Genomic DNA, 25,760 nt, shown 5'->3' with positions numbered 1-25,760 from the left:
TCAGGGCCAAGTCCTTAGCTGGGATCACTCCAGTGGAGCAGAGATTTTGGGCCAGCATTTACCCCCTTGAAGGGCAGGCTGCAGCCTCTCCCACAGCTGTCTGGAAAGGAATGTGCCAGGAGGGAAAGCGAGTCAATTAGTGAAATTAAATTGGAAACAACCCTGTGCAGTCCTGGGGCGCTTTTGGACAGCTGGTTATTCCACTGAGGGTGGTGGATACCAAACAGGGCACTGAGGAAGGGGAAGGGTTGAACAAAGAGGAGGTGCCAGCCCATTTCAGCGAGGAAAAGGAGGTTACCATCACATTCTGGGGCTGGCCCTTCCCCACAGCACAGGATGGTGGCAATCAGCACCTCACAGGGACCTGAGAATCCACAGCAATCACACCTTTGATTGCAGCAATTAACATTTCTGCAATTTGTTGTTACTGCAGTTTGAGAGGGAGAACAACTTCTAGGGCAAAGAGAATATAAGAATTAGTCTGTGAGGTGAGTGTACATGAACAGGCCCAAACAGATCCATAGAATATTTTTTTTTTCCAGTGTACCCAGATGTTAAAGAATTGCAACAACTGAAAAATCCCCTCTTGTTTTTTAAGCAATGCATCTGTGGATTTCCACACACCTGGACCAGTATAAGATCGGCTCCAAAGAATCAACATAAAAGACAGGAAAAATAGAACTAAAATGGTAATGCAAAAACTATGGGGTTCTAGACCTTCAAACACATCCCTGTGTCTGTCATTCTGTTTTCAGAGATGCTCTCCATGGGGTTCAAAGCTGGGGCTAATCCTATTTTGCATATTCTATTAGACAGAGGGACCAGGGAAGAAGCTCCATGGTATATCCAATTTTCCAAGAAGCCAGAAGATATTGTGCTGGAACAGAGAGAACAAGGGATCTGTAAGATGCAGAAATGATTTTGAGAAAACAGGCAGATTACTTGGAAGAAGGAAGGTTGAAAAATACATCTGGGGAAATCTAATTAGGAGGGAAAAAAAAGTAATCAAAGTAATTTTTCACTTCCTAGAAAGCAATTGGAGACGTCTGGTGGGTAAGAGCAAAGTTATCTTAATTTTTACTCTTCTGTGAATAGAAAAAAAAAAACAAACTTAAATATCTCAGACTTCACACAGATGAAATTCCCACAGAACTGCCCATCCTGTTAATTCAGTTCAGGACTGCAGGCATCTCCAAAGGCACAACTGTACTGACAGCTGCACCTACTGAGGATGACAATGACAGTGAGAAGGGAGGAAAATAAAGAGAAAGAATTCAGATACAAAGGGAGAAGGGAAGGAGAGATAAATAAGCTGATTAATTTTGTGCATTTCATTTATGTGGAAATCACCTCCAGCTACTTTTCCCTTTGCTTTGTAAGCCTGAGATGCTACACACCTGAATCAATTTTGAAGTTAAAAAATAGGGAAATAAAGAGCTGCATAATCAGTGTTTTGACAAGAGTCCTTTTAACTCCAAACTCTTGTTTTCAGATGCTTACAAAACAAAGCCTTAGTGCTCAAAACCCACTTTCCTGATCTGAAAAGCAGTTCTACATTCCCCACCTCATCCAGCAAAACTGTTAAAATATTTAATACTGTATTTGTCATGCAGACAAAAAAAAAAAAAAAGACCAAGTCATATTTACTAAGGAGTGAACATTCTCTCTGGAGTTACTGAACCTGCCAATTTTTGATGGCAAGAACAAGGAATGAAGCAAATCCAAAATTATGTCTGGACCAACTTTAGAGATCTTGTCTGACCTATGCAGAGGACAGAAGGAATGTTTTTCAAGTAGTTTTGCTGACTCCAGCTGCTGCCATGTACTTCCCAAATAAAAATATTGTTTTGATTGGTAAGTGATGGGAGTCAGTGCAGCAGAACTCTGCATTCTCTCAGAACGTGGCTGTCACTGCTTGCAGTGTGCTCACAGCTCCCTGTGCTCTTCCCTGACTGCACTCCCAGCCCAGCTGAGCCCCTGAGCATCTCTGGGGGCCTGGAACACCCAGAGGCTTGTGAACAATCCCAGAGTTCTGCCAAAGCAACGCATCAGCCGCCTCATGCAATGTGCTCTCTGCACCTGCACATCTGGGGATGGCTTCACAGCCTCCCCTCAAAAATCTCCCTCAGTATTTTTCCCAAGAGACAGTCGCAGCCTGCATGTGGCAGCCACTTGAATTACAGCAGCTTATCAAAAAACCCATCCCTCCTCTCAGCACCCCAACAATTTTGCCATCATTTCCAGTTTTATTCCATGCTCTGCCCAACATCTGTCACAGTCCATGGTGCAAACAGAAGCATTTCAGGGACTGAAATACTCCCTGTGCATACAGGAACCTCCATTCTCCCTCCATAAAAGAAAGATGTGCAGGTTACATTACAAATATGTGAGTTACATTACACATATGTGGGTGTCAATTGCAAAAGGAGAAAAAAAAAAAAAAAACAAAAAAGAAAAAACACTTCAAGTCCTGATCTTCCTTTCCAAGTAAACCCCAGACAGAAAAGTGAAGAAAATGGAAGCCAAATAAGTGGAATTGTGACATTTTGATGCCCAAATGTTGCCATTAGGAATACAGGTTTTCTGCTATTGGTAAAGAGAGTTAAAAACAGAAACAAGAGAGAGTTAAAAACATCAGAACAAGCTGTTTGGTTGTTTTGGGTTTTTTTTAAGTCTTTTTCAGTGCAGACAGGTTTGCCAAAATCCAACTCTTTCCTGCTTCTGCTACTGGCACAGCTGTAGTTCCACTAGGAAGTGTGGCTTCAGCCACAATCTCCTTTCCAAAGGTGACTGTCCTTTTTACTGAAGATTTGCAGGGAAGTGATGGTGCTGTACTGCTGCCTGCAGACATAAGGGCTCTCCTCATCAGCTGACCACAGCTGCCCCCCTAAAGGTGCTGGGGGCAGGAATCCCAGGCTGTGCTTGGTTTCACTGCTCATCTCCAGACCAGCCTCCTCCCAGGGCATAGCCACAAGGGGAAGAAATTCCTCTCTTTCCTCCCCAGGAATAAGTCCCAACAAGAATTTAAGAGTCAGATCACACAACTTCACCCCCTCATGCACAATTCAGTGGGGTTTCAATATGAGGGATCTTGTAAGGGAGGGATTATACAGAAGTGGTGAAAGGGGAAGAAAACAAAGCTGAAATAACTCAGAATCTTGTTCTTCTCGGTAAGAAGGTTCTAAATGGCTCTCAGAACCATTTCCTTCTCCTAAGCATAATTTACTTCTTATTTATTTTGAGAGCTGGGAAGGAATCTCTCCCTGGAGTTCTTTATATCAGGTCCTTATCCTCACAGCCAGCTCTTAGAGAGGTGCTCCTCATTTTGCATGGCTGTAGTAGTTTATCCTCTGTAAGCATGACAGGGCAATAAACCACTGCAAAGCACTCAAGGCTTTGTGGCTGACACACACAGCATATGGAATACACCTTGAAATTAATGATACAAACAAACCCGGTTTTAATCTCAGAGGAAAACTGGATTGGTCAGTGTATTGGACCTGATGAAGACAGACCAGCCAGCTCAGCTAGTCTGCTTCTTTTTTTATTTGTGATATAAATGCATATTGCTCTAAAAAAGAGCCTGACCAGATCAGAGGCTCCTCTGGACCTCTGAGAGTCCCCAGTGTTTCAGCCTTTTGGACAGCCACAGTCCAAAATGAGCAGCTGCCTGTTGATGCAAACCCTCACGCTGGAAAAACAGGTGATAATGAATTCTTGAAGCATATGCAAGCATTAAGCAACTACTCCATGAATTGTCAGCAGCTGTTTCAAGAGCCCTGCCCTGCCTGCCACAGGTATTTATTTAAAGTATGGTACCCACCCTGATATGAAACACATGCACAGACTCATGCGCTGCCCTGAGTCCCTTGTGGCTCCTGAGCCAGCCCCTGCCAGCAATTTGTTTGGGAATTTCAAAGCTACCCACTGTGAAGGGAAGCAAACAAAAAAGGAAGGACCTCAAGAGAAATAAGAGGGTCTAATTTCCTTGTCATTTTACAGACAGATCCTTCAAGAGAAAGTCATATAGCTGTCCTGGTTTCCAGCACTTCTAATATTTTTCTAATAGACATTCTGCTCACAGAATTAGATGACATTCAGCCTCACATACAGCAGGCAGAGCTCCCCCACATTCTCACCACAACTGAACCACTTCAGGAATTTTTGCTTACAATGTGGTTTTATCACCTCAGCCTTGAAGGGATGTGGCACTGGGACATTCTCCCTCATTGGTCAGTTAGTGCCATCTGTGTTTTTGGGATTACATAGAAAGATTCCACCTCTGCAGACCATTCACTGGCATTGTCTGATTTAGTTTAGCTTTTCCCTGTGCCCTGTGCTCTGCTGCTGTCTCAGCCATCCCTGCCTCCTCTGATACAGAAAAGAGAGGGACAGTGTGCAAGGAAGTCCTGAGGTTACAGAGGAAGCAGTGACATGACTAGATAAAGGGAAATCACCTGTTCTAAGATCCTAATTATCCTGAATTATCCTGAATTAACTGCACATCAAACTAGGAATTCAAACAGGAAAGTAGAAGCTCATTAAAAAAGAAAAAAATAAGTCTTAACTTTATTAAAGCAGTTACTGCTAGGTTTGGAAAATAAAAATAAATTAAACAAAAAGCAAGGCTCCACAAGTCCCAACTCAGAAGAATTCACTTCTGAAACAACTCCATGTCATTAGAAACACTGAATAACACGGTGATCAAAGGCACTGTCAGTGCAATTATACTCTACAGGAGGATAAGAGGGAGGCCCAGACAACTAACTGTGAGTAACTGGGTTACTCCTTAGGCTTGTTTTTAAACACTGCACTACACCATGTGAATGCTGCAGGTCTCATTTAACTGGGTCACCAAAACTGAGGCAAAAGTCTCCTAACTTAAGGCTAGGAAGTGCAATTTGTATGCCTAACTTCAGGTGACGAGGTGAGAACACTGGGAAGCAAACCCACACAGGTATGGATAGGAATCTGGCCCAGCAGATGGAACAGCTCAGAACTCTGCTCCTCAGCTTTCAGGACCTTATAAATGAATATATTATTTTCCACATAATCCACATTTAGAAGCAACATATATTTAAGATAAAGTAGAGAACAGAGTAAGTGACATGCCCTCCCAAACTGCCCAGACAACGGGCACCTGCCTGGAAAATTGCAGCCCTCTCCAGCCCTGGGCTCCTGCCAAGCGTTTCACGTAGTAATTCAAAGTAAATACCTTTCAGTGGGTAATCCTGCCACAGCCATATCTTGAAGTTCACTGAGGTCAAGGTTCTTGGGCTCAGTTAATGCAAGCGGTGATAGCTTTCCTTTGGCATCCTCGAGGGAGATTTCATGCTCTGAATTCATCTTGCTTGGCTGATTTTCAGCAACAACAACACCTGCACATGCAGAATGCTCACCCTGCTCCATCACAGGGAGGGCTGGAGAGTGATTTCTGTACAGGTCTGCCTCCTGCTCCTCAGTGCTCGTGTTTATAGCTAGGTTTCCCTCAGCAGTGACTAACATCCTTGCAGTACCAGTTTCAGGGATGTCTCCACTTTTTTCATTACCTGTCCTTGCTGAGCTTAACACTGTGTCACTGTTCTCTTTCACCTCTCCCTCAGTCACACTGCCAGACTCTAGTTTACAGTCAGTTTGCAAGCAATCATCGTGGCTTACTTCAGTTTTTAAGTAATCTATTAACCCATGCATGGTCACGTTCTTTTCTTGCTGTGCATCTTGAGAATTTCCCGATGTTTCCAAGCATTTCCTATTCACTGCTTCATCCTGTATCACCTGCGTGTCCCTCTGAGCCCTAATGTCATGCCCAGAATTGCTGTGAATGTTTGCCTCCTGATTTCCCTCAGGTGACACACTGAAATGGTCTGGCAATTCTTCATGGCTGTAAGATCCTCCCGGGACGAGCGCCGAAGCTGCCATGTCAGAGGTGCTCTTGGCAACGTCTGCATCACCGTACTCACTTTTCTCCTGTTCATTTGGCTTAGGATCCTGGCGCTGTGCAGCAGGAACACTTACATCCTCTTCAGAGGGAAGTGGTTCTGCATTGCACTCTGGAATTGAGTTGTTTCCCTCTGGGGCAGCAGCATCTTCTACATCCCTCTGTCCGTCTCCTGCAGAGGTGACAGCTCCGGTGGGCTGCTGCTGGCTGTCGGAACACGCAGGCAAGTTCTCAGCTGCTGCTGCCCCATCAAATGAAGCTGGTCCTTGCTTCTTTATCTCTAAGCTTATTAGTGATTCAGGATCAACGCCGCCAGCACACACGCCCTCCTCTCTTTCCATCTCACTGCTCTCAGTGGGTTTGCCTGGCTTTTGCAGATTTTCCGGGGCTTGTTCGGCAGATGGAGCGCCATCCAAGCCAGGGACCACTTCCGAACAGCCAGGGGGCTGCCTGCTTTCCTCAGGGTCCTGGAGACTCGCTGGTGGCAGCTCTGCCCCTGTGTTTTCTTGTTGCACAGATTTGCCCTGGGCAGCTTTGCAGGAAATCTCAGTAGCTAAAGACAACTCTTGCCCCTCTGCTTCTGAGGTGCCCTCGGGAGCAGCTCTGCCCGCCTTGTTTGGTTCTGAAAAGTTCTCAGCACCACAGAGTTCTGCTGTGTCCTTAGCCACTGGGCTCTGCTTGAAGCCTGCATGGTTTTCAGTCAAAAGTTGGGGTAATTCGGCACTCAGTGTGCTGTGGACAGTTTTTTTAAAAATCTGGCTGATGTGCTCCCTGAAGTCTGGGATGCTGGAGCCAATGTCCAGAGAGCTGCAAGTCAGAGCCTCATGCTCCCTTCCAGAGTTCTCTGCAGACTGCTCAGAAACACTGATGTCTGCCCTGGTTATGTTATTATTCTCTTTTGAAAGCTCTTCCATTTTTTCTGAATTCCCAGGTTTCTCTAAGATCTCACCGTACTTGTCATCCACGCAGATATTGGTTGCAATTTCCTCATTACAGCCTCCTCGTGATGATGAAAGGCTCAGCAGCTTCCCTTCTGTAGTAGGGAGTGCTAACAGAGACTCTGCTGAACTGTCACTTTGCTGTTCTTTGAAGTTTAGCTCACTTTTTGTTTTTTTGGATTTAATTGCTGAGATCTCTTTCTTCAGCTTCTCAGAATTGAAGTGTGATAAGTTTCCAGTTCTCTGCCCTGCATTCAAAGTTTCTGACAGGGCAAACATTTTGTCTCCATCACTCTTTGTTGATGGACTTTGGTGAAAACTTTGGTCTGGACACTCTTTTTCACTCACACACATATTCCCTGCAGAGGTGTTTTCTGAGTTTGCTGCTTGACCTGTGCTTACCCTGGGTGAGGGACCTAAGGGTGCTGACACCTGAGGACCTGGGGGACCCTGGAAATTAGAGTTACCTTCTGAGGTGTTCTGGGATGCTGCAACTTCCAGCTCATTATTTAGTGATCCCTGCCCAGTACCCTTGTCCTTGTTGTTTCCAGCTTGCTGGCTGGGATGGCTGAGTGCAGAAATTGTAAAATCTGCTTGACAATAACCAGGCTCCTGCTCTGTTGCATTCTGAATGCAGCTGGATTTATGTGAGTTATCAGTGGGAATGTCCTCCCTGTGTGCCTGTAATGGCGAAAGAGATCCTTGTGCCCCTGGACTTGTATCAGGCTTTATATTATTTGTTTCTGGGACAGAAGCACTGTCCTCACAACTCATCTCCATAGTTTCATTTTTCTGGATGATTCCCCCATCAGCGGTCAGAATATTTTCTGAGTTTTTTGCCATTAATGGCATTTTCCTTTGCATTTCTGGACGAGATATTTGGGGATCATTTTTCTCAGAATTATCAGAAGTATGTACTATTTCTGTATCTCTTGGCAGAGCCTGTGATGTGTTAGTGGCACTTGCTGAATCCTGTGTCCCTGGAACAGAGTTTACAGCAGCAGCACAGCTTTCACCAGCATTATCCTCTCTCCTGCACGCGCCGCCTGGCTGCTCATTCTTTTCAAGTTCTTTACAAAACGTGTCTCCCTGACATGCTGCTTCATGCTGCCTCGCTGAGATCAAAGAATTATCACCCTGCTCGGGCTTGCTAGAGTTTTGCTGAGTGCAGCACTTCTCTGCTGCCTTGAGATGGGTTTTGTTTTGCTCCTCGCAATCTCGCAAATTAAGCGCGGTCACACCAGAAGTGTTGTGCCCGTGTTTGCTCACGTCCTCAGCTCCGTTGTCATCCTTGTCCCGTTCTTTTGGCCTGTCAGAGCCACTCTGGGGCAGTGCTGGACCTGGCACAGGAGATTGTTGGTCAGGGTTGTATGAAATGCCCGGAGGTATTTGTGGTATGTTGCTGTGATTGTCTGGGTTCGGCCGCTCGGGTGGTGGTGCCCTTCCTTTGTGCTGCTGATCATCTGCTCTGCTGGCAGCTGCCAGGCTGCTCTGGTGCTCCTGCTGTTCAAGTTCTGTGTTTGAACTCCAGTCGCTGTCACCAGCAGCAGACTGCTCTGCTTGCTCTGCCTGGGGAGGAGCTGTTGGAACACCTTCATTTTCCTGCCCCTCTGGGACACTGCACTCCAGGACCTCTGAAGAGCTGCACGTGTCCCTCTCAGAGGGGCAGGTGTTTGCAGTGACGTGGCTGTCACCCCTTTCCTCCATGTGAACTTGGTGATCAGTAAGTCCTGAAGTGCTGACTGCAGTTTTGGGGTGTTCTGACCCAGCCCTCTGTGTATTTCTGGGACTTTCTGCAGCCACTTGCTCCAGCCCAGCTTGCACATCCAATTTACATTTACTTTCCTGAGCCAAATCTTCATCCTCCACAGAACTTTTCACTGCAGTTTGGTGCTTCTCTTGTTGAACACCCTCATTTTGGTTTCCATCCCCAGCACTGCTGTGTGCAGCTGCAGGTTCCTGCTCTGGATCTCTGTGAGGTGCCTTGGTGGTGTGACTGTTCTGTTCTTTGGTTTCCAGAGCTTGTGAGGCCTCCTTGGCTTGTCCCATAGTCCCTGCCAACTCATTTAAGGCCTGGAGATCGAGTTTTAATTCAGGCATTTCTGCACTTTCTCCTGACTTGCTGGAGCTCTCAGGCTTGTCTTGACTCTCAGCTTTGTGTTCAGATTCCAACACAGCTTCCCTAGCAAAAGCCTTTTCCCAGGACTCATCCTGCTTACTCTGCTTAATATGATTGTTCCCAGGGTGGAGGAGCAGTGAACTGTGTGCACCATCTAAACAAACCTTTTCAGTCCTGTTACAGCCTGACTGGTCCCAAGTTTTGCCTTCTGCCTCAGTGTTAAAGCAATCAAAACTCCCTGGGCGTTCCTCCCTTGCCAACTGTGGGGAAGCCACGAGTTTGTTCTCCAGGCCATCTGGGGCAGCTGTTTTCTCTGTGCTCATTTGTTGTTCAGGTTCACAACCACGAGGCTGGGAATTCCCTTTGGGCAATTTAAAGCTACTGTCCGAATTCAGAGGCTTTCCCTCACCTTCTTCCCCCGGGTCACCTGTTGAAGTGTTTTCACAAAGACTGAATTTTTCAGGATTGTGTTCCAAGTGGGTATTTTCCTTGTCCTGGTGGTGGCTACTAACAGAGCTCAGTAGTTGTTTTCCTGCCCCACTTGAGCCCTCAGGTAATTCACTGGTTTCTGACTCTTGTGCATCCTCTGTTCTGATTCCCTTTTTTCTTCCTTTTACATCCTCCCCCGTTTCTTTTTGATACAGCTCTGTGGATCTGCTCAAAGAAGTCCTTAATGCATATTCTTCCAGTAATAATCTTTCATCTACCACTGAATTTTCCTTGGTGGGACTGATAATGCTTTCTGTTTCAGAAAGTGTGGTGCTTTCTCTAGACACATCATCAGCTTTTATAATTTCATTGCTATTGGCTTCTTTTGGGCTTTCAGTTGTGACAGCTGATTTTTCTTCTTCCTCTCTTTTAAATGATAAAGGCACACTGAACTGCTCAGCACTAACAAGCTCGTCCTCCTTTTGAAGCTCTCTTTGAAAAAGGGGTTTGTTTTTTTCAGAGGCTGTTTTCACTGCTTCACTCCTCGCTGGATCTTGAGAGCCATTTCCAGGCACATATTCCCTCGAAGGCTCTTCAGGCTTTGGTACCAGGAAGAGATTTGGAGGGCTAGAAGGCAACTCTGACATTAAAGCACAGGGTTCTGATTGCTCCCTTTTGCTTCCAGATAGGGCTGGATTTGCCTCATTCCCTTTAGCTGTTGCTTCAGCCCCCATCTGTAGATTACAGATCTCACTGGAGCCCTGAGCATTCACAATTGCTCCAAATTTTTCACCGTCTGAGCCTCCTGTTGCTGGATAATTTGGGATTAAGGTTTCCTTTTTCATTAGCAGACCCTCTCCACCATCTGTGTTCTGTCTACCTTGCTGCATTACTGCCTGCAGCTGACCTACTTCCAAAACTCCTCGCTGCTGCTCGGCCTCCTGAGCAGTAAAATAATCTCCTGCTGCTTCACCCCAGGGAAACGTGCTGCCAGGTGGCTCCCTCATGCCACCCAGCTGCTCATCCTGCTGGAGCGATCCCGATTCACCCAAACTCGCTGCTGTGGCTCCTTGCACTGCTGTGAGTGCTGCCACAGGGCTGGGCTCCTGGCGCGGCATTCTGGGCTCATTCTGGCTGGCTGTGGTACAGGAGGCAGCCGTGTTGTCCACATGTGCTGATCCCTCTTCTTTGTCATCCCCTGGACCTGGTGGTGGCTGTGCTCCGTGGCAGTCTGAGGCGTGTGATTTGTCACTGCTGCCTGTGACAGGTCCTTTGGCACAGTCTGTGACAGGCAGGATTCTCTCCCTCGCTTCAGCAGAGTGCTTTAAGAACTCAGAGTCTGTTTGTCCTCCTTGCTCTTGCAAGGCAGTGCTCTGTCCCGTCCCCTCTGGAGACCCCGTGCTGGAATTTGGGCTGGAATTTGGGCTGGATTGCTCTTCAGCACTATGGCTACTGATGCTGCCAAGAATGGAAGCGTTTATTTGTTTCATGTCAATAAAGAAGCAAAGAATAAGAAGCAAAGAATAAAAACCGTTTTGCGGCGCTGATGTTTCAAAGCCATGCAGTGCATGCACTGAGAAGCTGATAATCTGCTTTCAGCAGTTAAACCATCAGATGAACAGTGATTTAAATGCTTATTACTCTGTGAAGTATGTTCCCAGTCTTACCTGAGATCCACCATGCTCATGGCATGCATTTTAACCACTCCAAAATCTCAGATAAGCATGGGAAGAGGGGACACACATCTGACAGACTAAAGGAGCAGCAGGGGAAAAATAGGAAAAAAAAAAAAAACTCTGGGAAAATTCACAGCACCTCAAAGAAAGGCTTTTTGTTCCTGCTTCTAAGAGAGTGCTTTGGCAAAGCTACACAGTCGGTGCTGTTATCTGGCTGTACTCGAGTGTGTGGCAGAAGATTAAGAAGAGCCCATCTGCTGAATGTTTTCTCCAACTAATCAGCACAGTTGATTCTCACCAAAAGGTCAGAGGGCTCACCCTGCCGAGGGTGGGATGCTGAGTGCCACCATCCACACCCAAATGATGAGCTCATTTCATTGCAGTGTTTGATTTCTGTGCATCCAAGCTGTAACACTTGGTGTGATCTCTTTCTCCACCCATTAAAGATATTATAGAAGAAACAGAATCAGAGATGACTAACTGCAAGAAGGAAAAGTTATTTTAAGTATTTTTCACTGCGTGGACCTCAGTTTTTTCCAGACTGAGGTTTGTGGGCCATGAAATAGCTTAACCTTGTTCCTTCACTCACCTTCCATGCCTGGGCATGGGAATATGGAGAGAAACATCTATATCAAACTGGATGTAGGATTGTACAGAGCAAGGGGCAGTGTTTACTTGACATGAAATAACGAATCCCAAGCAAAGCAGGACGCAGAAAACACACTGCCAGGGGCTGGGTGGCAGAGCTGGACAAGGAGAGGTGGCTCAGAGCATTGCCACAGCTTAGCAGTGACAGGTTACGTTTCAAAAATTCCCAGTCCCCTTTAGATTGGAGCTAGAAAAGATGCTTAAAACAGCTCCTGCACAGCCAAGCATAGATTGGATTTTAAGTAATCTCCAGAAATCTGAGAAGCCTCTCTCTGCTTCTCTGCCCAAGTTTTACACATAAAATACTTGATGCAGAAGTGAGTCAGTGACCAGCTCTGGGGTCCCTGCAGGTGAGGTTTGTGTTCATGCAAACACAGCATCTTGGGCTGTGCTGCCATGCACAAAAGGCACTTCCAGGTGGGGCCAAGCCCCCTCCTTATTCTGAGAACTGCCCAACAAACATTTCTTTAGGGATAGCTGCACCTAAAGCTGAATATGAGTCTGTCTTATGTCCTAGAAACCTTCTTCAGAGTCATTGCAGTGGAAAACAAACTAGTCTTTAAAGAGCCATTGAAAATTTCCTATATTAAGGAAATAAATCTAAGGTAAAATATAACTTACAATTCATATATAGTTTAAACAAGTTTCAGCAATGCTTGGCAGGGGTTTGAACATTTAATTCATAGCACCCATACGTTTTATTTAAACATTCAGAAAATGGTTTTGCTCAGAGGAATTTTTCTTTCCCTAGCACACTGAAAGCACTTATCCATATGAAATTTACTGACACTGGGAATACCAGAGATGGCAATAGAATATTTGGTGTCTGCTGGATCACTGACAACACAGGGCATGACAGGGCATGAGCAAACAGCAGGGAGACGCCAGGAGGTTTTCCCCAAGCAAGGAATACACTTTATTATTGACATTAATTTTGCACTCAGGGAAGCTTAATTAGAAGATGAGGGACAGAAACCACAACACTGAACTGGGGAGGGGGCAGAGAAGTGGGAGTCAATTGTTATTCAGGCTTTTTGCTGTGTTGCAGGTCTATCTTCTTACTGACTAAATTGCTCATTAGCAGTTTTGTGCCCAGGGTTCTTCACCCTGGAAGCCAGCTCCTGTCAGTGATCAGGAGGAGAACAAAACTGGGTGGGGGCTCAGGGGGAAAAGCCCCTCTACCCTCTGTGAAACTGAGCACTGGAAGAAGTAGAAAACACCATCTACAGTTATAATTGCTCCTTATGTATCTTTAGTCTCCAATTCTTTACTCATTATTAATCTCATCTGTCAACAGAGCTGGTAAATGCACAGTAATAAATCTGGGATGGAAATGTTGGTAATGTTCACTATGTAGAGCATTCATCATCATATATTTGCATTTTCCAGGTTTCATCTGCCTCAATTTTCTCTTAAGACTTTTACACACGACTTCTTTGTTACATTAGACTTCTGTTTGCAGCTATTAAATATGAAACAGTTCCAGACATGTCTGAAGTGGTTAAATATTCTTGATGACAATATCCAAACCCATGAACTCTCTACTGCCATACTGGTGTCAGCTCTGTCAAGAGCCACAGTAATAAACTTGTGACTTAGCAGGTTCAAGGGAGATGGCAATCCTATCAACCAAGTTCAGCATTATGAATCGATCAAAACAATTTTTCTGGTATTCCATAATGCTGAAAAGTTGTTCATTTTGCTGAGGAGCAGATGAAGGAATTGGGACAAGTTTGTAATTAATGTATGCTGAAGGGAATTAAAATGAGAGTGCTGGCACAGGCTGTGACAGTGAGGCAAACTATCTCTGTTAGAGTGGAGGAGCACAGATTCATCATCTTGCTGCTGCAGCTCGCTCCATGTTTTATTCAGAACACAACAGCACCGAAAGCTCTGAGTTTTCATTCAGCAGGATTGGCCCAGGCTGACCTGTCTGGGATATCTCTGTTTATATTTCTCCCTCTGATGGAGCTAACAAGGAAAACTATTCAGGGAACGTATCCTACATCTTCCTTTTCATTATTTGCAATCTTGCTTTTCTGCCTGCAAGACATGCTGGGGTTAGACAAACATCTGTTGGGAATGCCTTAAGCACAGTTGATCCTGCTTTAGGGCAGAAGGATGGACTGGGTGACCTCTTAAGGTCACACCTAGTCCCATTATCTTCCACTCTTTTTAAAGGGAATAACACTACTGGGAAATTACACCGCATGCTGAGGATAATTCCCCTGGGTAAAACCCAATCTACATTAGATCAATAATTACTTTCAGGGAATGTGTATTTTTAGACAACCCATTTAATACAATCAACATAAAGCTATGGCCCTAAAAGTTGGTATTTTTAAACACAGGAAGATAAAGTATGGTCTCTTTTGAGGGTAATCTGACCTAGCTCAATATTGTTAAGGGGAAAATTCATTCCTCTTTAAAACTAAACATGCAAATGACAAAGCATGGAAGAACATTTGAGTTCCTCACAGTTCATGTAGAGTTTAGGGCAGAAAAAGTCATTTTGCTGTGAATAATTGCTGCGTGTGATGGATGATGTTAAAAACAGAGAAAATGCAGTCATGCAAAGACCTAGGTGCATCTGTAGCTTGAAATATGGGTGTCCCACTGCACTCTAGAGTTACCAAAGGGAACTTGTCCCTCATCTCACAAGTTAAGAATTTGCAATTTCAAGGCCCTAACATACTGAGCCTATGAATATTTTACTTCCAGTTACAACATCAAATAACAAGTTAAATTTTTACATGCCTAAAACGTTTGTTTTGCATAAACAATTACTGACAATTTGCTTGTTTGGAAGCACATTGCCAATTTAGCAATTAATTTTTAATGGCTGCAGTTAACCTCTTCCACCCTCAGAAGATATTGTGGCAAGTCTGAATTTTCCTGGAAAAATTTAGGAGTCCTGCCCAGTTACTAAGCTGTTTATTAGGAGAGCACTGCCTGCTCTGTGTTTAGGGTGTGAAGCTATAAAGGATGTTAAGAAATCGATGACTTTTGGTGCACATCCCATAAATAATTCCAGATTAAGAGCCATACCCAGTCTATCAACCACTAACACTTGAAGTCACAACTCCCATTCGTCTGTTTTGTCATCCACAGCAAAGACAAAGGGCCAGGAGATAAAACCAGCAGCAGCCAGACAAAATCTCTGGCATTTAGCATTTACTATTTGAGTGGGAGTGTGTGTGGAAAGGGGGTTTACAGATGGCCAAATATGATAAATGCACTGGATAAACAACAAGAAATGAAGATAGCAAGAAATGAAAATACCAGAAAATTGTAGATAATTCAAAATTTCCATTTCTAATTCCTTTTCTCCCATTCTAAAACATGCAGGAGTTATTGAAAGGACAGGCAGCCCTTCCAACCCAATCACACTTGTGAGGGAAAACCATCAAGTGCCAAAGCCTCTGGATCCCAGAGGTCACATACGGTTGCCATCCACGCTGATGTAACTCTGAGCCTGAGTGATTATATTCCCAGGAGCCTGAAATCTGAGCATGAATTTAGAAAGCACCGAGGGGAACAAATGCACAGCCAGCTCTGCAACCACAGCGCATGTATAGCTGCCTCCCAAATGTTTCTGTTCTCTTTCCACTGACACATGAGAGATCAGTGCCTGCATTTTGAGTTCACGCATTTGGACGCAGCGTGCTGGAGCGCTTGAGTTAAGGAATCCTGCCTTTTAATCTGTCCCTAAGAGGTACTGAAAGTCAGTGAGGAACACGGAATTCATTTCCATATTCCCTTCCAAAAACACAACAAAACAAAGCAAGTGACAGTTTTAGAGATAGAACAATTCACTTTGTGAACTTTTCAGTGTAACCAAGCACATGAGAAATCCATCATCGCTGAAGGGCTGCTAACAGCAGCCAGGCTCCCCCACCCTCCCTGTGCATCTAAGCTTTCAGGAAAAAGTAGGAAGCAGAAATAATGATCTATATGATCCTCTGGGGAGCCCTCCTCCCTTTCTCCCCCACTCCGGGTCACTTTTCACCTCCTTGTTCCACACACAGAATAAAACACAGGCACTGCAGTATTTTAAGTATGACCAAACGAAATTATTCCAACATGAAAGAGGCAAGCTGTACTGCTGCTGCAGCAGGCAGGGCCACGTCTCCCATTCCATCCCAGGAGTGGCTCCTGGTCTCCATCTGAGGTATTTGGAGTTCCAGCAGGAAGCAGGGCACTGACACACTGTCCCACAGGATGCGTGGCAGCTTTGTCACCCCACAGTGGCTCCCACAGGATCTGTGTTCTGCACTCCGGCTGGAGGAGAAGCCAAGGTCATCCACAAAGAGTGCTGCATCCCCTGAATTGTTTCTGGGTGTGTTATCTTTTAAAATGATGAGTTATCTCCTAAATTGATGCATCTGCTTCTTCCTGAAGCTGCTGGAAGTGCCTCTGGGGTAGGGCTGTCCAGCTGGGGATCCCCCAGGCTGTGCACCAGGAGAAGGGCATGGTTACACCTCTCATGGACACCACTGCAAAGCCCGAGGCTTCCTAACGGTCCTGGCTCTTCAGCATTTTTATTCCACGTGGAAAGTTCACAGATTAATTGTGTATTAATTACTGATTCTGTGTATTAATTATTATTTTCAGCACATAGCACCAGTAAGTAACAGGTAAGAAAAAATTGGGCTGAAACAATTATAAAGTTCGAGCCAGAGACATTTTGAGTTCCAAAAGACAAGCTTTTAAAAGCAGCTTGTGAGGATTATTGGAGGACAGAAGAGAGCCACCCAGAGGAAAAGGAAACGTGGTAATTTTCCACCCAGAGATCCTCCATTCCAGGGTGGCAGGTCCCTTGCCCTGAAGGCTCTCAGGGTTCACTTCAGGGTGGAAAAGATGCGTTCAAAGCAGCACGGGGGAGCGAGTTAAAAATAAACAGCTGGAATGTGGCACTTCAAAGATTTTCCGTTCATTGTCTTCGTTTCTATTTTGGCAGGATGTAACTTCTAAGACACCCAAAACAGGCATGTGCCAGCACTTTCAGGAGTAAGGCTAAAGAACAAGTCACTGCCTGAGCTCCCGCCCATCTAGTAAGCTTCCTGAAACAAGAATCCTGTGAATCCTTTCAAGCTGACTCATCCATGTAACATTCATCTCCCACGAGTCAGAATTTTGCATGCTGAAGTGCAAAGCTGTTTTAGCCAGCTTGAATGTAAATCTAAGCGTTCTAGGTGCTCACATTTTGGAAAAGGAACCCCTACAGAACTGCCCTTCTGCCATTTTTGAACAATACATTTTTTAAAAACGCAAATTAGTTGCAGAATAGGATAAAGTTACTATGCTAATGTTAAAAAAATATAATAAAAAGCAAGACTGCACTTGCTGCAGGCAAGCCACAAATTTTCCAAGCCCAAGGTAAGAGTCTCCACTCTTACAGAATGCATGTGGATTCTGGTACAAAAGCTTTCTGATATTGGGAATTTCCACAAACAATCCAGTTTGCAGCAATGTTAGTCATGATAGATCCACTGTAAATATCAGCACTTAGCAGTACTCATCATTTTCTCTCTTTCCCCTCCTTTCCATAACCTGCATACTGATTAGAATAGCAGAAAATTACTGTTTTTCTGTAATCAGAATGCATAATTTCTTTAGGTACCTTGCTAGGTTATAAAAAACTTATGTTTTCTTCAGCAGGACAGCGTGGTTACACACAAACAATGCAGTGATTATGCACAATACCATCAAGAGGAACTAAAACTAGAGGATACGTGTTGTATTTATTAACTGAAATAACAAACAAACAAAATGCACAATAAAAATCTCACCCTGCCCAATTTTACATCATTATCCCAATATCTGATTTTTTTCCTAGCTACTGGGAATGACATCTGTGGCTCCCCTCATTAGAGGCACTCAAAGAGAGGAGAAATTCATCCAAGAAAAAGGTGTTTTGTGTGTAGACCTGGTGCTCAACAGTAGGGTGATTAAGCCATGTATCTCTAGGAAAGAAGTGCAACCTTTCATCACTTTAAACTTCATGCCTAAATACCTTTATCACTGTAAATTGACTTAGCAGTCTTAGCTTTGCTCAGACTCCATTATTTTCAGTAGGCAATTAAGATTTGCTGGTGGCAGTCAGAAGAAACAGAATTAATGGCAAATATCCTCCTGTGTAAGAGCTCCACAGCACAGCCAAGCTGTCCCTTCCAGAAAACAAGCTGCTCTTTTTTCAGAAATCCTGTTAGATTGTGTCATGTGCCTGAATTTCCCTGAACTGTCCCCAGAGTGGTCAAAGATGATCTTATTGAATACCTAAATTAGGACTTCAACTGCCAGAAACTGTTGCAAATATCAATAATTTTAAACTAGACTGGACTATGATGGAATGGAATGGAAAGGAATGGAATAGAATAGAATAGAATAGAATGGAATATAATGGAATGGAATGGAATGGAATGGAATGGAATAGAATAGAATAGAATAGAATAGAATAGAATAGAATAGAATGGAATATAATGGAATGGAATGGAATGGAATGGAATGGAATGGAATAGAATAGAATAGAATGGAATGGAATAGAATGGAATGGAATATAATGGAATGGAATGGAATGGAATGGAATGGAATGGAATAGAATAGAATAGAATGGAATATAATGGAATGGAATGGAATGGAATGGAATGGAATGGAATGGAATGGAATGGAATGGAATGGAACGGAATGGAATACAATAAATGGAATATAATGGAATGGAATATAATGGAATGGAATGGAATGGAATGGAATGGAATGGAATGGAATGGAATGGAATAGAATAGAATAGAATGGAATATAATGGAATGGAATAGAATAGAATGGAATGGAATGGAATAGAATAGAATAGAATAGAATAGAATAGAATAGAATGGAATATAATGGAATGGAATGGAATGGAATGGAATGGAATGGAATGGAATAGAATGGAATGGAATATAATGGAATGGAATGGAATGGAATGGAATGGAATGGAATGGAATGGAATGGAATAGAATAGAATAGAATGGAATATAATGGAATGGAATGGAATGGAATTGAATGGAATGGAATGGAATGGAACGGAATGGAATACAATAAATGGAATATAATGGAATGGAATATAATGGAATGGAATGGAATGGAATGGAATGGAATGGAATGGAATGGAATAGAATAGAATAGAATAGAATGGAATATAATGGAATGGAATAGAATAGAATGGAATGGAATGGAATAGAATAGAATAGAATAGAATAGAATAGAATAGAATAGAATAGAATGGAATGGAATAGAATGGAATGGAATGGAATGGAATGGAATGGAATGGAATGGAATATAATGGAATAGAATGGAATAGAATGGAATGGAATGGAATAGAATAGAATAGAATAGAATAGAATAGAATAGAATAGAATGGAATGGAATAGAATAGAATAGAATAGAACAGGATATTGGAAGGGACCCACTATGATCCAGCTGCCTGAGCACTTCAGGGCTGACCAAAAGTTAAAGCAAAGACTCTCCAATGTTGCTCTGTCTCAGATGAGAGTTTATTAGTGCAAGCAAAAAGCATGGAAAGGTTACTACAAGAGCTGGAGCCTGGTTTATAGCTCTGCAGAAAGGCAAGAAAGTCAGTCTGGTGATCAGTGAGTAGTCTGGTGGTGTGAGGTTATTTTGAGGAATGCATCATCATCATCACCATCATCCATCAGGATGACAGATGTGACCCCCAGCTATCAACAGCATCAGGCTCCAATGCTTTGCCCAGGAAGAAAGTTCATGTCTTACCTTGTAGGTGCTGCAGTCAAAGGGGATAAGCTCCCAGGCAGTGGCACAGCAGCAGCAAGAGGATCTGAGGGCTCCTGACCTCCAGACTCTGCTGTGCTCTTTTTCTGAGGGCTCCTTTTGAAATTGTGGCCATTACCAGGAGGTTGGCCCAATTCTGAGTCTTGTGGAGTGTTCTAGAACGAAAAGAGAGAACAATTTAAATAGCTGCTGCTATTTTGGGGAACACATAAGATTCAGGAGTTTTGTTCTGCCCACAGACAGACAACCTCTGTGCTGGATTTCCCTACTTTGATGGAACTTGCAGGTTCTAAAGCCAAGCCATTTTTTTTCTTAACAGCAGAAAAACAGAAGGAAGTGGTTGGGCCAAAAATGAGTACTAGGAAAAGAAGAGGGAGAGAAGAATGCAACAATTGTTCTGAAGCAGCCAGGGCCTTTACTGACCCAAGGAGGGTATCATCTTCTCTTCTTCCAAGCCTGGCAAATGCTTCCTTGCTGAGCAAGTTTAAAATGAGAAAGGATGGAAACAGGCTATAAACTTGGACACTCATACTGTTAGCAGCCTGTTTGGAGTTAAGATAAAGCCAATTAAAGTCCAGATTCCTTCCCTCCCACTTCAACAAAGCTCAGAATGCCTCTGAACTGAAACAGAGGGCCTGATTCTTCACCAGGCTCCTTCTCTGATAGCAGCGACAGGAAATGCTGTAGTTTCTGTAGTGACAGCTAGAAATGCTGTTCCACAACTGTGGCTATGCTGCATCACCTCTTCTCAGAGGGAAATAATTACCAGGGATCTTCATCCATGGAGATATGCCTTACATGAGTGGGGGTTTTTTTTGTTTTGTTTTTATTGCAAATTATTGGTTTTGCTGCAGGGAGGAAGAGAGCCCTGGGCAAGCACCAGGGTTACATCAGGTAGTGAGTGGCACAATCCTGCTGCATTTTTTTTTGGAGGAAGTATCTTTAGAACATGAAGAACTGGAAAAAGCTGTCCTGAACAGTAGCTGAGGATGTTCTTTGGGCATAGCGAAAGAACTGGAGGAATGGAGAGAAACAATCAAGTGAAAAGGAAAAAAGTCTGAAGGGCTTTTATCAAATCCTCTGGCACATCGAGCAATAGTTAAAAAGAAGGAAAGCTGCTTCACCAAATCACCCTTAACACAAAGTCACTGTGGTTTTAATTCTTAATTGTAGTTGTGAGGAGCCTGAGGCACGCTTAACCTAAAGACACATAAGTGTATTTTCTGATGGCAGAGCCACTGCAGGGTAACACCAGAGATTAAAAGCACAGCGCACAATTCCAGCTCACCTCTTGGCGTTTTCTTCACTCATTTTAATGTTTATTTTGTTCTAGCAGTAGTCAGTAAATTGCAGAGAGCTGTTGTTGAGAGAATTACCCTGCTCAGTGTGAGCATGGTGTGCTCACACACAGCCAAGAGCTGCTGGAGCTCAGAGCCAGGAATGAGACACCCAGTGGACGAGCAAAGCCCGTGTAATGAGCAACTGAAAAGGTCAGGGCACACTGAAAGTACAAAAAGACTTCCTTTGTGCTTAAGACAGATTTGATTAACTCTCATATCTTCTGCCTTTCCCTGGAGGAGCCCCTTCACTACAGCTTTGCTCTCCTTTATCTCTCCATGTTCCTCTGGGAGAGACCAAGGGCCCTTGGTTTCATGATCGTGAAGCACTTACCCAGCATGTGCTGACATCTGGCATTTAGAATATTTATCTAAGTATATATGTTGGCTGCAAACCCGGAGTATATGGCAAAAAAAATACTGGAACATCAAGAATTATACAAGGAAATCTGTTTCTTTCAGCCAGGGGTAAAAAAAAAAAAAATAGAGCTGAGTGAGCTTACAGGGTTCTGTTCTGATTTTGGTGCAGAGTTTTAGGGTAGCCTTGCTTTTATTTGCATGAGAAATCTGCATGAAGAATTTATTTCAGTATTCAGAGAGAAAGAGCTATGAAAAAATGTGTTATTAAATGAATTACCAGGAAAAATCCCCAATCAGTGGGTGGGTAATTTCCCACCAAGCCAGGCGAGGCAGCCACTGTGCCATGCTCTTACTCAGCCCCTGTATCATGTCTCATCTTGAGAGGTACAAGCGGGTCAGATGCAGAGCTGGGCCACAAACAAATGCCTCAAAGTAGCAGCCAAATTAAAAAATCATTTTCAGGCCCCTCGCAGACAGAAATTACTTCCTTTACTGTCCCAGCAGGGCAGGCAGGGTCAGGAGAGCCACACAGAGACCCCCAAGAAATCAGTCCAATTTATTAAATTGTCCAGATGCCTCCAGCAGTTGGCAAGAGCAGTGAGAACTAATTATTCATTTTTCCTCCTTTCTACTACTGCCACCTCAAATCCAGCTGCTTGGGGTGCCAGTCAGGAGGAACACCTCACATTCACATCTCTCCTGAGATGAAGAGCTGCATGTTTTGTCTCCTTCTCCTAAAGCCTCTGTCGTGTTCCAAAGCAAAAAAATGCAGAGCAATTAAGTCATTAACTAATTGGCATGGTGCAGTCTCCGTGGCCACACATGGCTCCTCATTAGCCTCTCCTTCCCAAGATCAGCCACTCTGCCCCAAAGGCTCTTTAGGTTACAATGCTGCCCTGCTGACCTGCAGCCATCCCACTTCTGCAGCCACAGCATGGTGGGGATGCACACAAATCTCTAGAGCAAAACTCCCCGAGAGCCAGGACCCTTGGGATTGTCACCCAGAGTCACAAATCCCAGGAGCCAGGGGATAACCAGGAGCTGAGCAGCCACAGGGGCTCGGGGGTGGCACAGAAAGAAACTCCTCTCCAGCCTGTCACAGCACAAACCCAACAGCTCCTTGCCTAAAGAGCCCCACAAATCTGAGAAAGCTACCAGCAGCAGTACAGCTGTGGGAGGAAATTTTGAAACCTTACCAAGGGGTCAGGATAATTTGTCATTCGCCCCCTGAGTCACAGAACTCTGGGGCAGAATAATTTGGTAGGAGCTTGCTGTTGCTGTTGCTGTTCATCTCCAGAATTCACAAGTGAACTGCAGAATATGGACAATAATGTGCCTGCTCTACCTGAACCCCCCCATCTCATAAAAATTAGGATGTTTCCATATCAGACACAGAGAAGGGCCCATGTCCCAGTGGTTCTATCAGCTGTTACACCAAAGTTTGGACTTTATATCCAAACAAAAACACTGGGAGGGGCAGATTCATCAGAAGAGAGAAAGAGCACAACAAACCAGGTCAGTTATGTGCACACATTTGAAGATTAAATTTAACATTTTCCATAGATTGTTTGAGGTCAGGGCCCTGGTGGTTTTTTTGTTTTTTTGTTGGAGTGATTGGTTTTGACTTTTTTTTTGTTTTGTTTTTAAATAGCTTTGTGCTGTCAGGGAACTAATGTTTTAGAAGTTATAGTTAATCTCCAAATGATCTCCTCAGTGACTGACTTTGGCCACAGAAAAATCTGACTCTTGTTCTTGCAGTTCATTACCAAATTTAACATGTATTAAAACAAACTTAGTAGCACAGGCCCTGTTGGAGCAGAGGAGTTTGGACTGTGGACACTCTTTATTTCTTTCTTTCCAGGCTGTTGGATGTTTGAGTGATCAAAAAGGTGCTCTAATACCTAGTAAGGTAAAAGCACACACATATGTTCAAAAGAAGCTCAAAAGATTATTTAGCAATAATCTGAAATAAATCTTAATGGAGATATTTACATGGAAAATGAACTACTAACATGCCAAGATATAGAAAATCTTTATATATTGGTTTTCTGCATTTAATGTATTCATGTAATCATCACAAAAGAACGTGCTTTGTGAATCTGAGCCAGACAGCAGAAAAACATAATTTAATTTTTCCATTAATTTTTTTAAATTTAAGCTCGTTATGCAAATTAGGTGCTGAACTAGCTTTGCAAAGCATGCTTTTTAAATTTTTAATTAACATGTGTGAACACAATTATAAAGACTATGTTTTGTTCACAAGTACCATCAGAAAGCTGCAGTTAAATAAATTACTTTAGAGTTCCAATACATACAGCCTCTGAAGTGATTGACTACAGAAGCTTGCAGCTAAATTTCTTCTATATTTGTTTCAAGTGTAGCATACTCCTATGTGAAAAGGATTCTCATTATAAAGAGTTAGTTAACTGGAAGACTTAAATAATTATAATAAAAACCAGAACACAGAGGTTCTCAGCATTTTTAAGTCTAGGCTAATTAAAAAAACCCAACAACAAACCAACCAGCTTTGTCACAGAGAGCACACAAACAACAGGAGGAAAACCAAACAGCTCCTACTTTTTTTCCCCTTTAAGGCAGCACAATATTTAAATGAATACAACTGATTCTCCTGAAATATGCAATGTAATTTCCATTAAACCCTTCCAGAAGCACTGGAGTCTGCAAGGACACAAAGTAAATCTACAGGATCACTTTATTTTCCCAATGCCTTTGAACAGGATGCTGAAAAATAAAAAAATAATTAAAAAAAAAAAAGGAAGGGAACTCCATTAACACTGGAACTCCATTAACACTGTAGCCAAAAGGATTATGGAGTTATCACAGCAGAAAGAAATGCCTTTAATGCTGCCTGGGAAGAGCCCAGCTCCCAAACCCCGGATCACAGCAGCACCAGGCACAGCCTCGTGTTCCACACCCCAAAGCTGGAGCTTCCCAGCCCAGCAGCACCCACAGAGCACAGCCCAGCTCTGCTCCCAGCCCCCAGCATCCCCACCCAGCCCCTCAGAAAGGTGAGCTTGGCCTGACTCCCCTTCCTCCTTTCTCTCTCTAAAAGCTGCTTCCTCTTCCACCTGCCCCCTGCCGCATTCCCCCATGGAGCACCCCCTTTCCTGGCACTGCTGGAACCTGCCAGAGTGGCTCTGGGTGATCTTGGAGGGGTTACACTGAATTTCCATGCCCATCAACTCCCTCTGGTTTTGTGGAGGGGAAGCTGGAGCAAGCCTTTACAAATCTCAATCAATAAACCAGAAATTGCCTTTCCTTGTCCTCCCTGTCTTCCATTACAAGTTGGGGGAGGGAGGTGTTTGAACAGGGATTTTAGATTTTAAAAAAAATGGCTGCTGGTGGAGGTTGTTCACGTGGTTGGGAAATCAGGGTTTTTAAATGGCTCTTGAAATTTTTGAAGACAGAAAAGGTTTTTTTTGCAACCACCTTTTCACTCTTCTGGCTTTTGTTGCTGTTCTGCAGGAGCAGTAGCCAAGCTGTAAGTTAGAGTTTTAAAACATCATCTCTTTGGAGAGTCATTGTCTCTCCCTTGCTTGGAGAAATGGTACCAAAATAAATAAGTAGGTAGTGAGTGGGTATTGCTTTAACAGCTGGAACTTTGCATTTAAATCAGTGAACACTGGTCAGCAAAACCAGTGAGCCACCACAGAGCAGTAACAAATTACTACCTAATACCTTGAGCCAAGCTTGAGCTCCATGTGACACTTTAGATCTGAAGAATTACACTAAAACTCAGGTTTATCACCTTGCAAGGAGCTAAGATGTGATTTTAGCAAACAACTTGGTGCATTGCTGCCCCTTTTTGAGAGTGGCTGGGCTACAGCAGTTTGCAGGGGATGCCTGTCATGACCTCTTCTTGCTTTTCTTCCCAAGCACTGTGACTTCTCAATCAGTTGGATGTAATTATGACATGATCAGATAGGAAGAGCAGACTCCATCCTTGAGGGAGTCTCTGTACAGAATTTTGCAATTACAGTAGATTTTTTCTTTAATCAGTAATGGTGTAATTTGCTGTTGCTCCTGGCGTGGTTTATTTGTCTCTCACGGGAGGAGAATTTTAAGTTCATACCTATTCTAATTAAAACCCTCAAAGGGGCAGGAATGCAAAAGCTGGCATTGGCTTCTCATTTAATTTAATTTGCTTCTCACAAATACAAGAAGCAAAGTAAATTGTGATATGGTAACAACGGTATTTGAAAAATTCTTACAGCTTTTGATTGTAAGTACCCATGACCTTCTCTGAGAGATAAAGGGCTGCTTTTCCTCCTGAGAGACACCTACTGAAATGACTGGCTGTGAGCACAGAAATAAACACTGCTGTGTGTAGGGGTGTGTGTGTGTGTATACTTATATATTCATAGTCACCATCTTATCCTTGATTTAGCTTTTTTTCACAGAACACACAGCCACAGCAGGGACAATTCAAACCTTCAGGCTTCAGTGCTCGTGTTTATGACTCTTCCAGTCCACTGAGGGCACCAAATTGTTTTCTTTAGGTTCTTG

At 43.6% G+C, this 25,760-nt stretch overlaps 1 protein-coding gene across 15 annotated transcripts in view; it reads right to left on the bottom strand.

Annotated features, from left to right (window-relative positions):
• The window catches only part of TACC2 (transforming acidic coiled-coil containing protein 2), a 129,589-nt gene that overhangs the window by 84,238 nt on the left and 19,591 nt on the right, over nucleotides 1–25,760 (bottom strand). For all 15 annotated transcript variants that reach the window (XM_038141695.1, XM_038141699.1, XM_038141707.1 and 12 more), the window contains 2 exons: nucleotides 19,519–19,691; nucleotides 5,216–10,882 (listed from right to left, as the gene is read on the bottom strand). In XM_038141695.1, coding sequence (XP_037997623.1) covers nucleotides 5,216–10,882; nucleotides 19,519–19,691 — 5,840 coding nt within the window. The remainder of the gene's footprint in view (nucleotides 1–5,215; nucleotides 10,883–19,518; nucleotides 19,692–25,760) is intronic.

The sequence above is a fragment of the Motacilla alba genome, chromosome 6, assembly GCF_015832195.1.
Source record: "Motacilla alba alba isolate MOTALB_02 chromosome 6, Motacilla_alba_V1.0_pri, whole genome shotgun sequence".
Classification (NCBI taxonomy): Eukaryota; Metazoa; Chordata; class Aves; order Passeriformes; family Motacillidae; genus Motacilla; species Motacilla alba.
The sequence above is the reverse complement of the archived record's forward strand: the minus strand, read 5'-3'. Positions and strand labels throughout refer to the sequence as shown.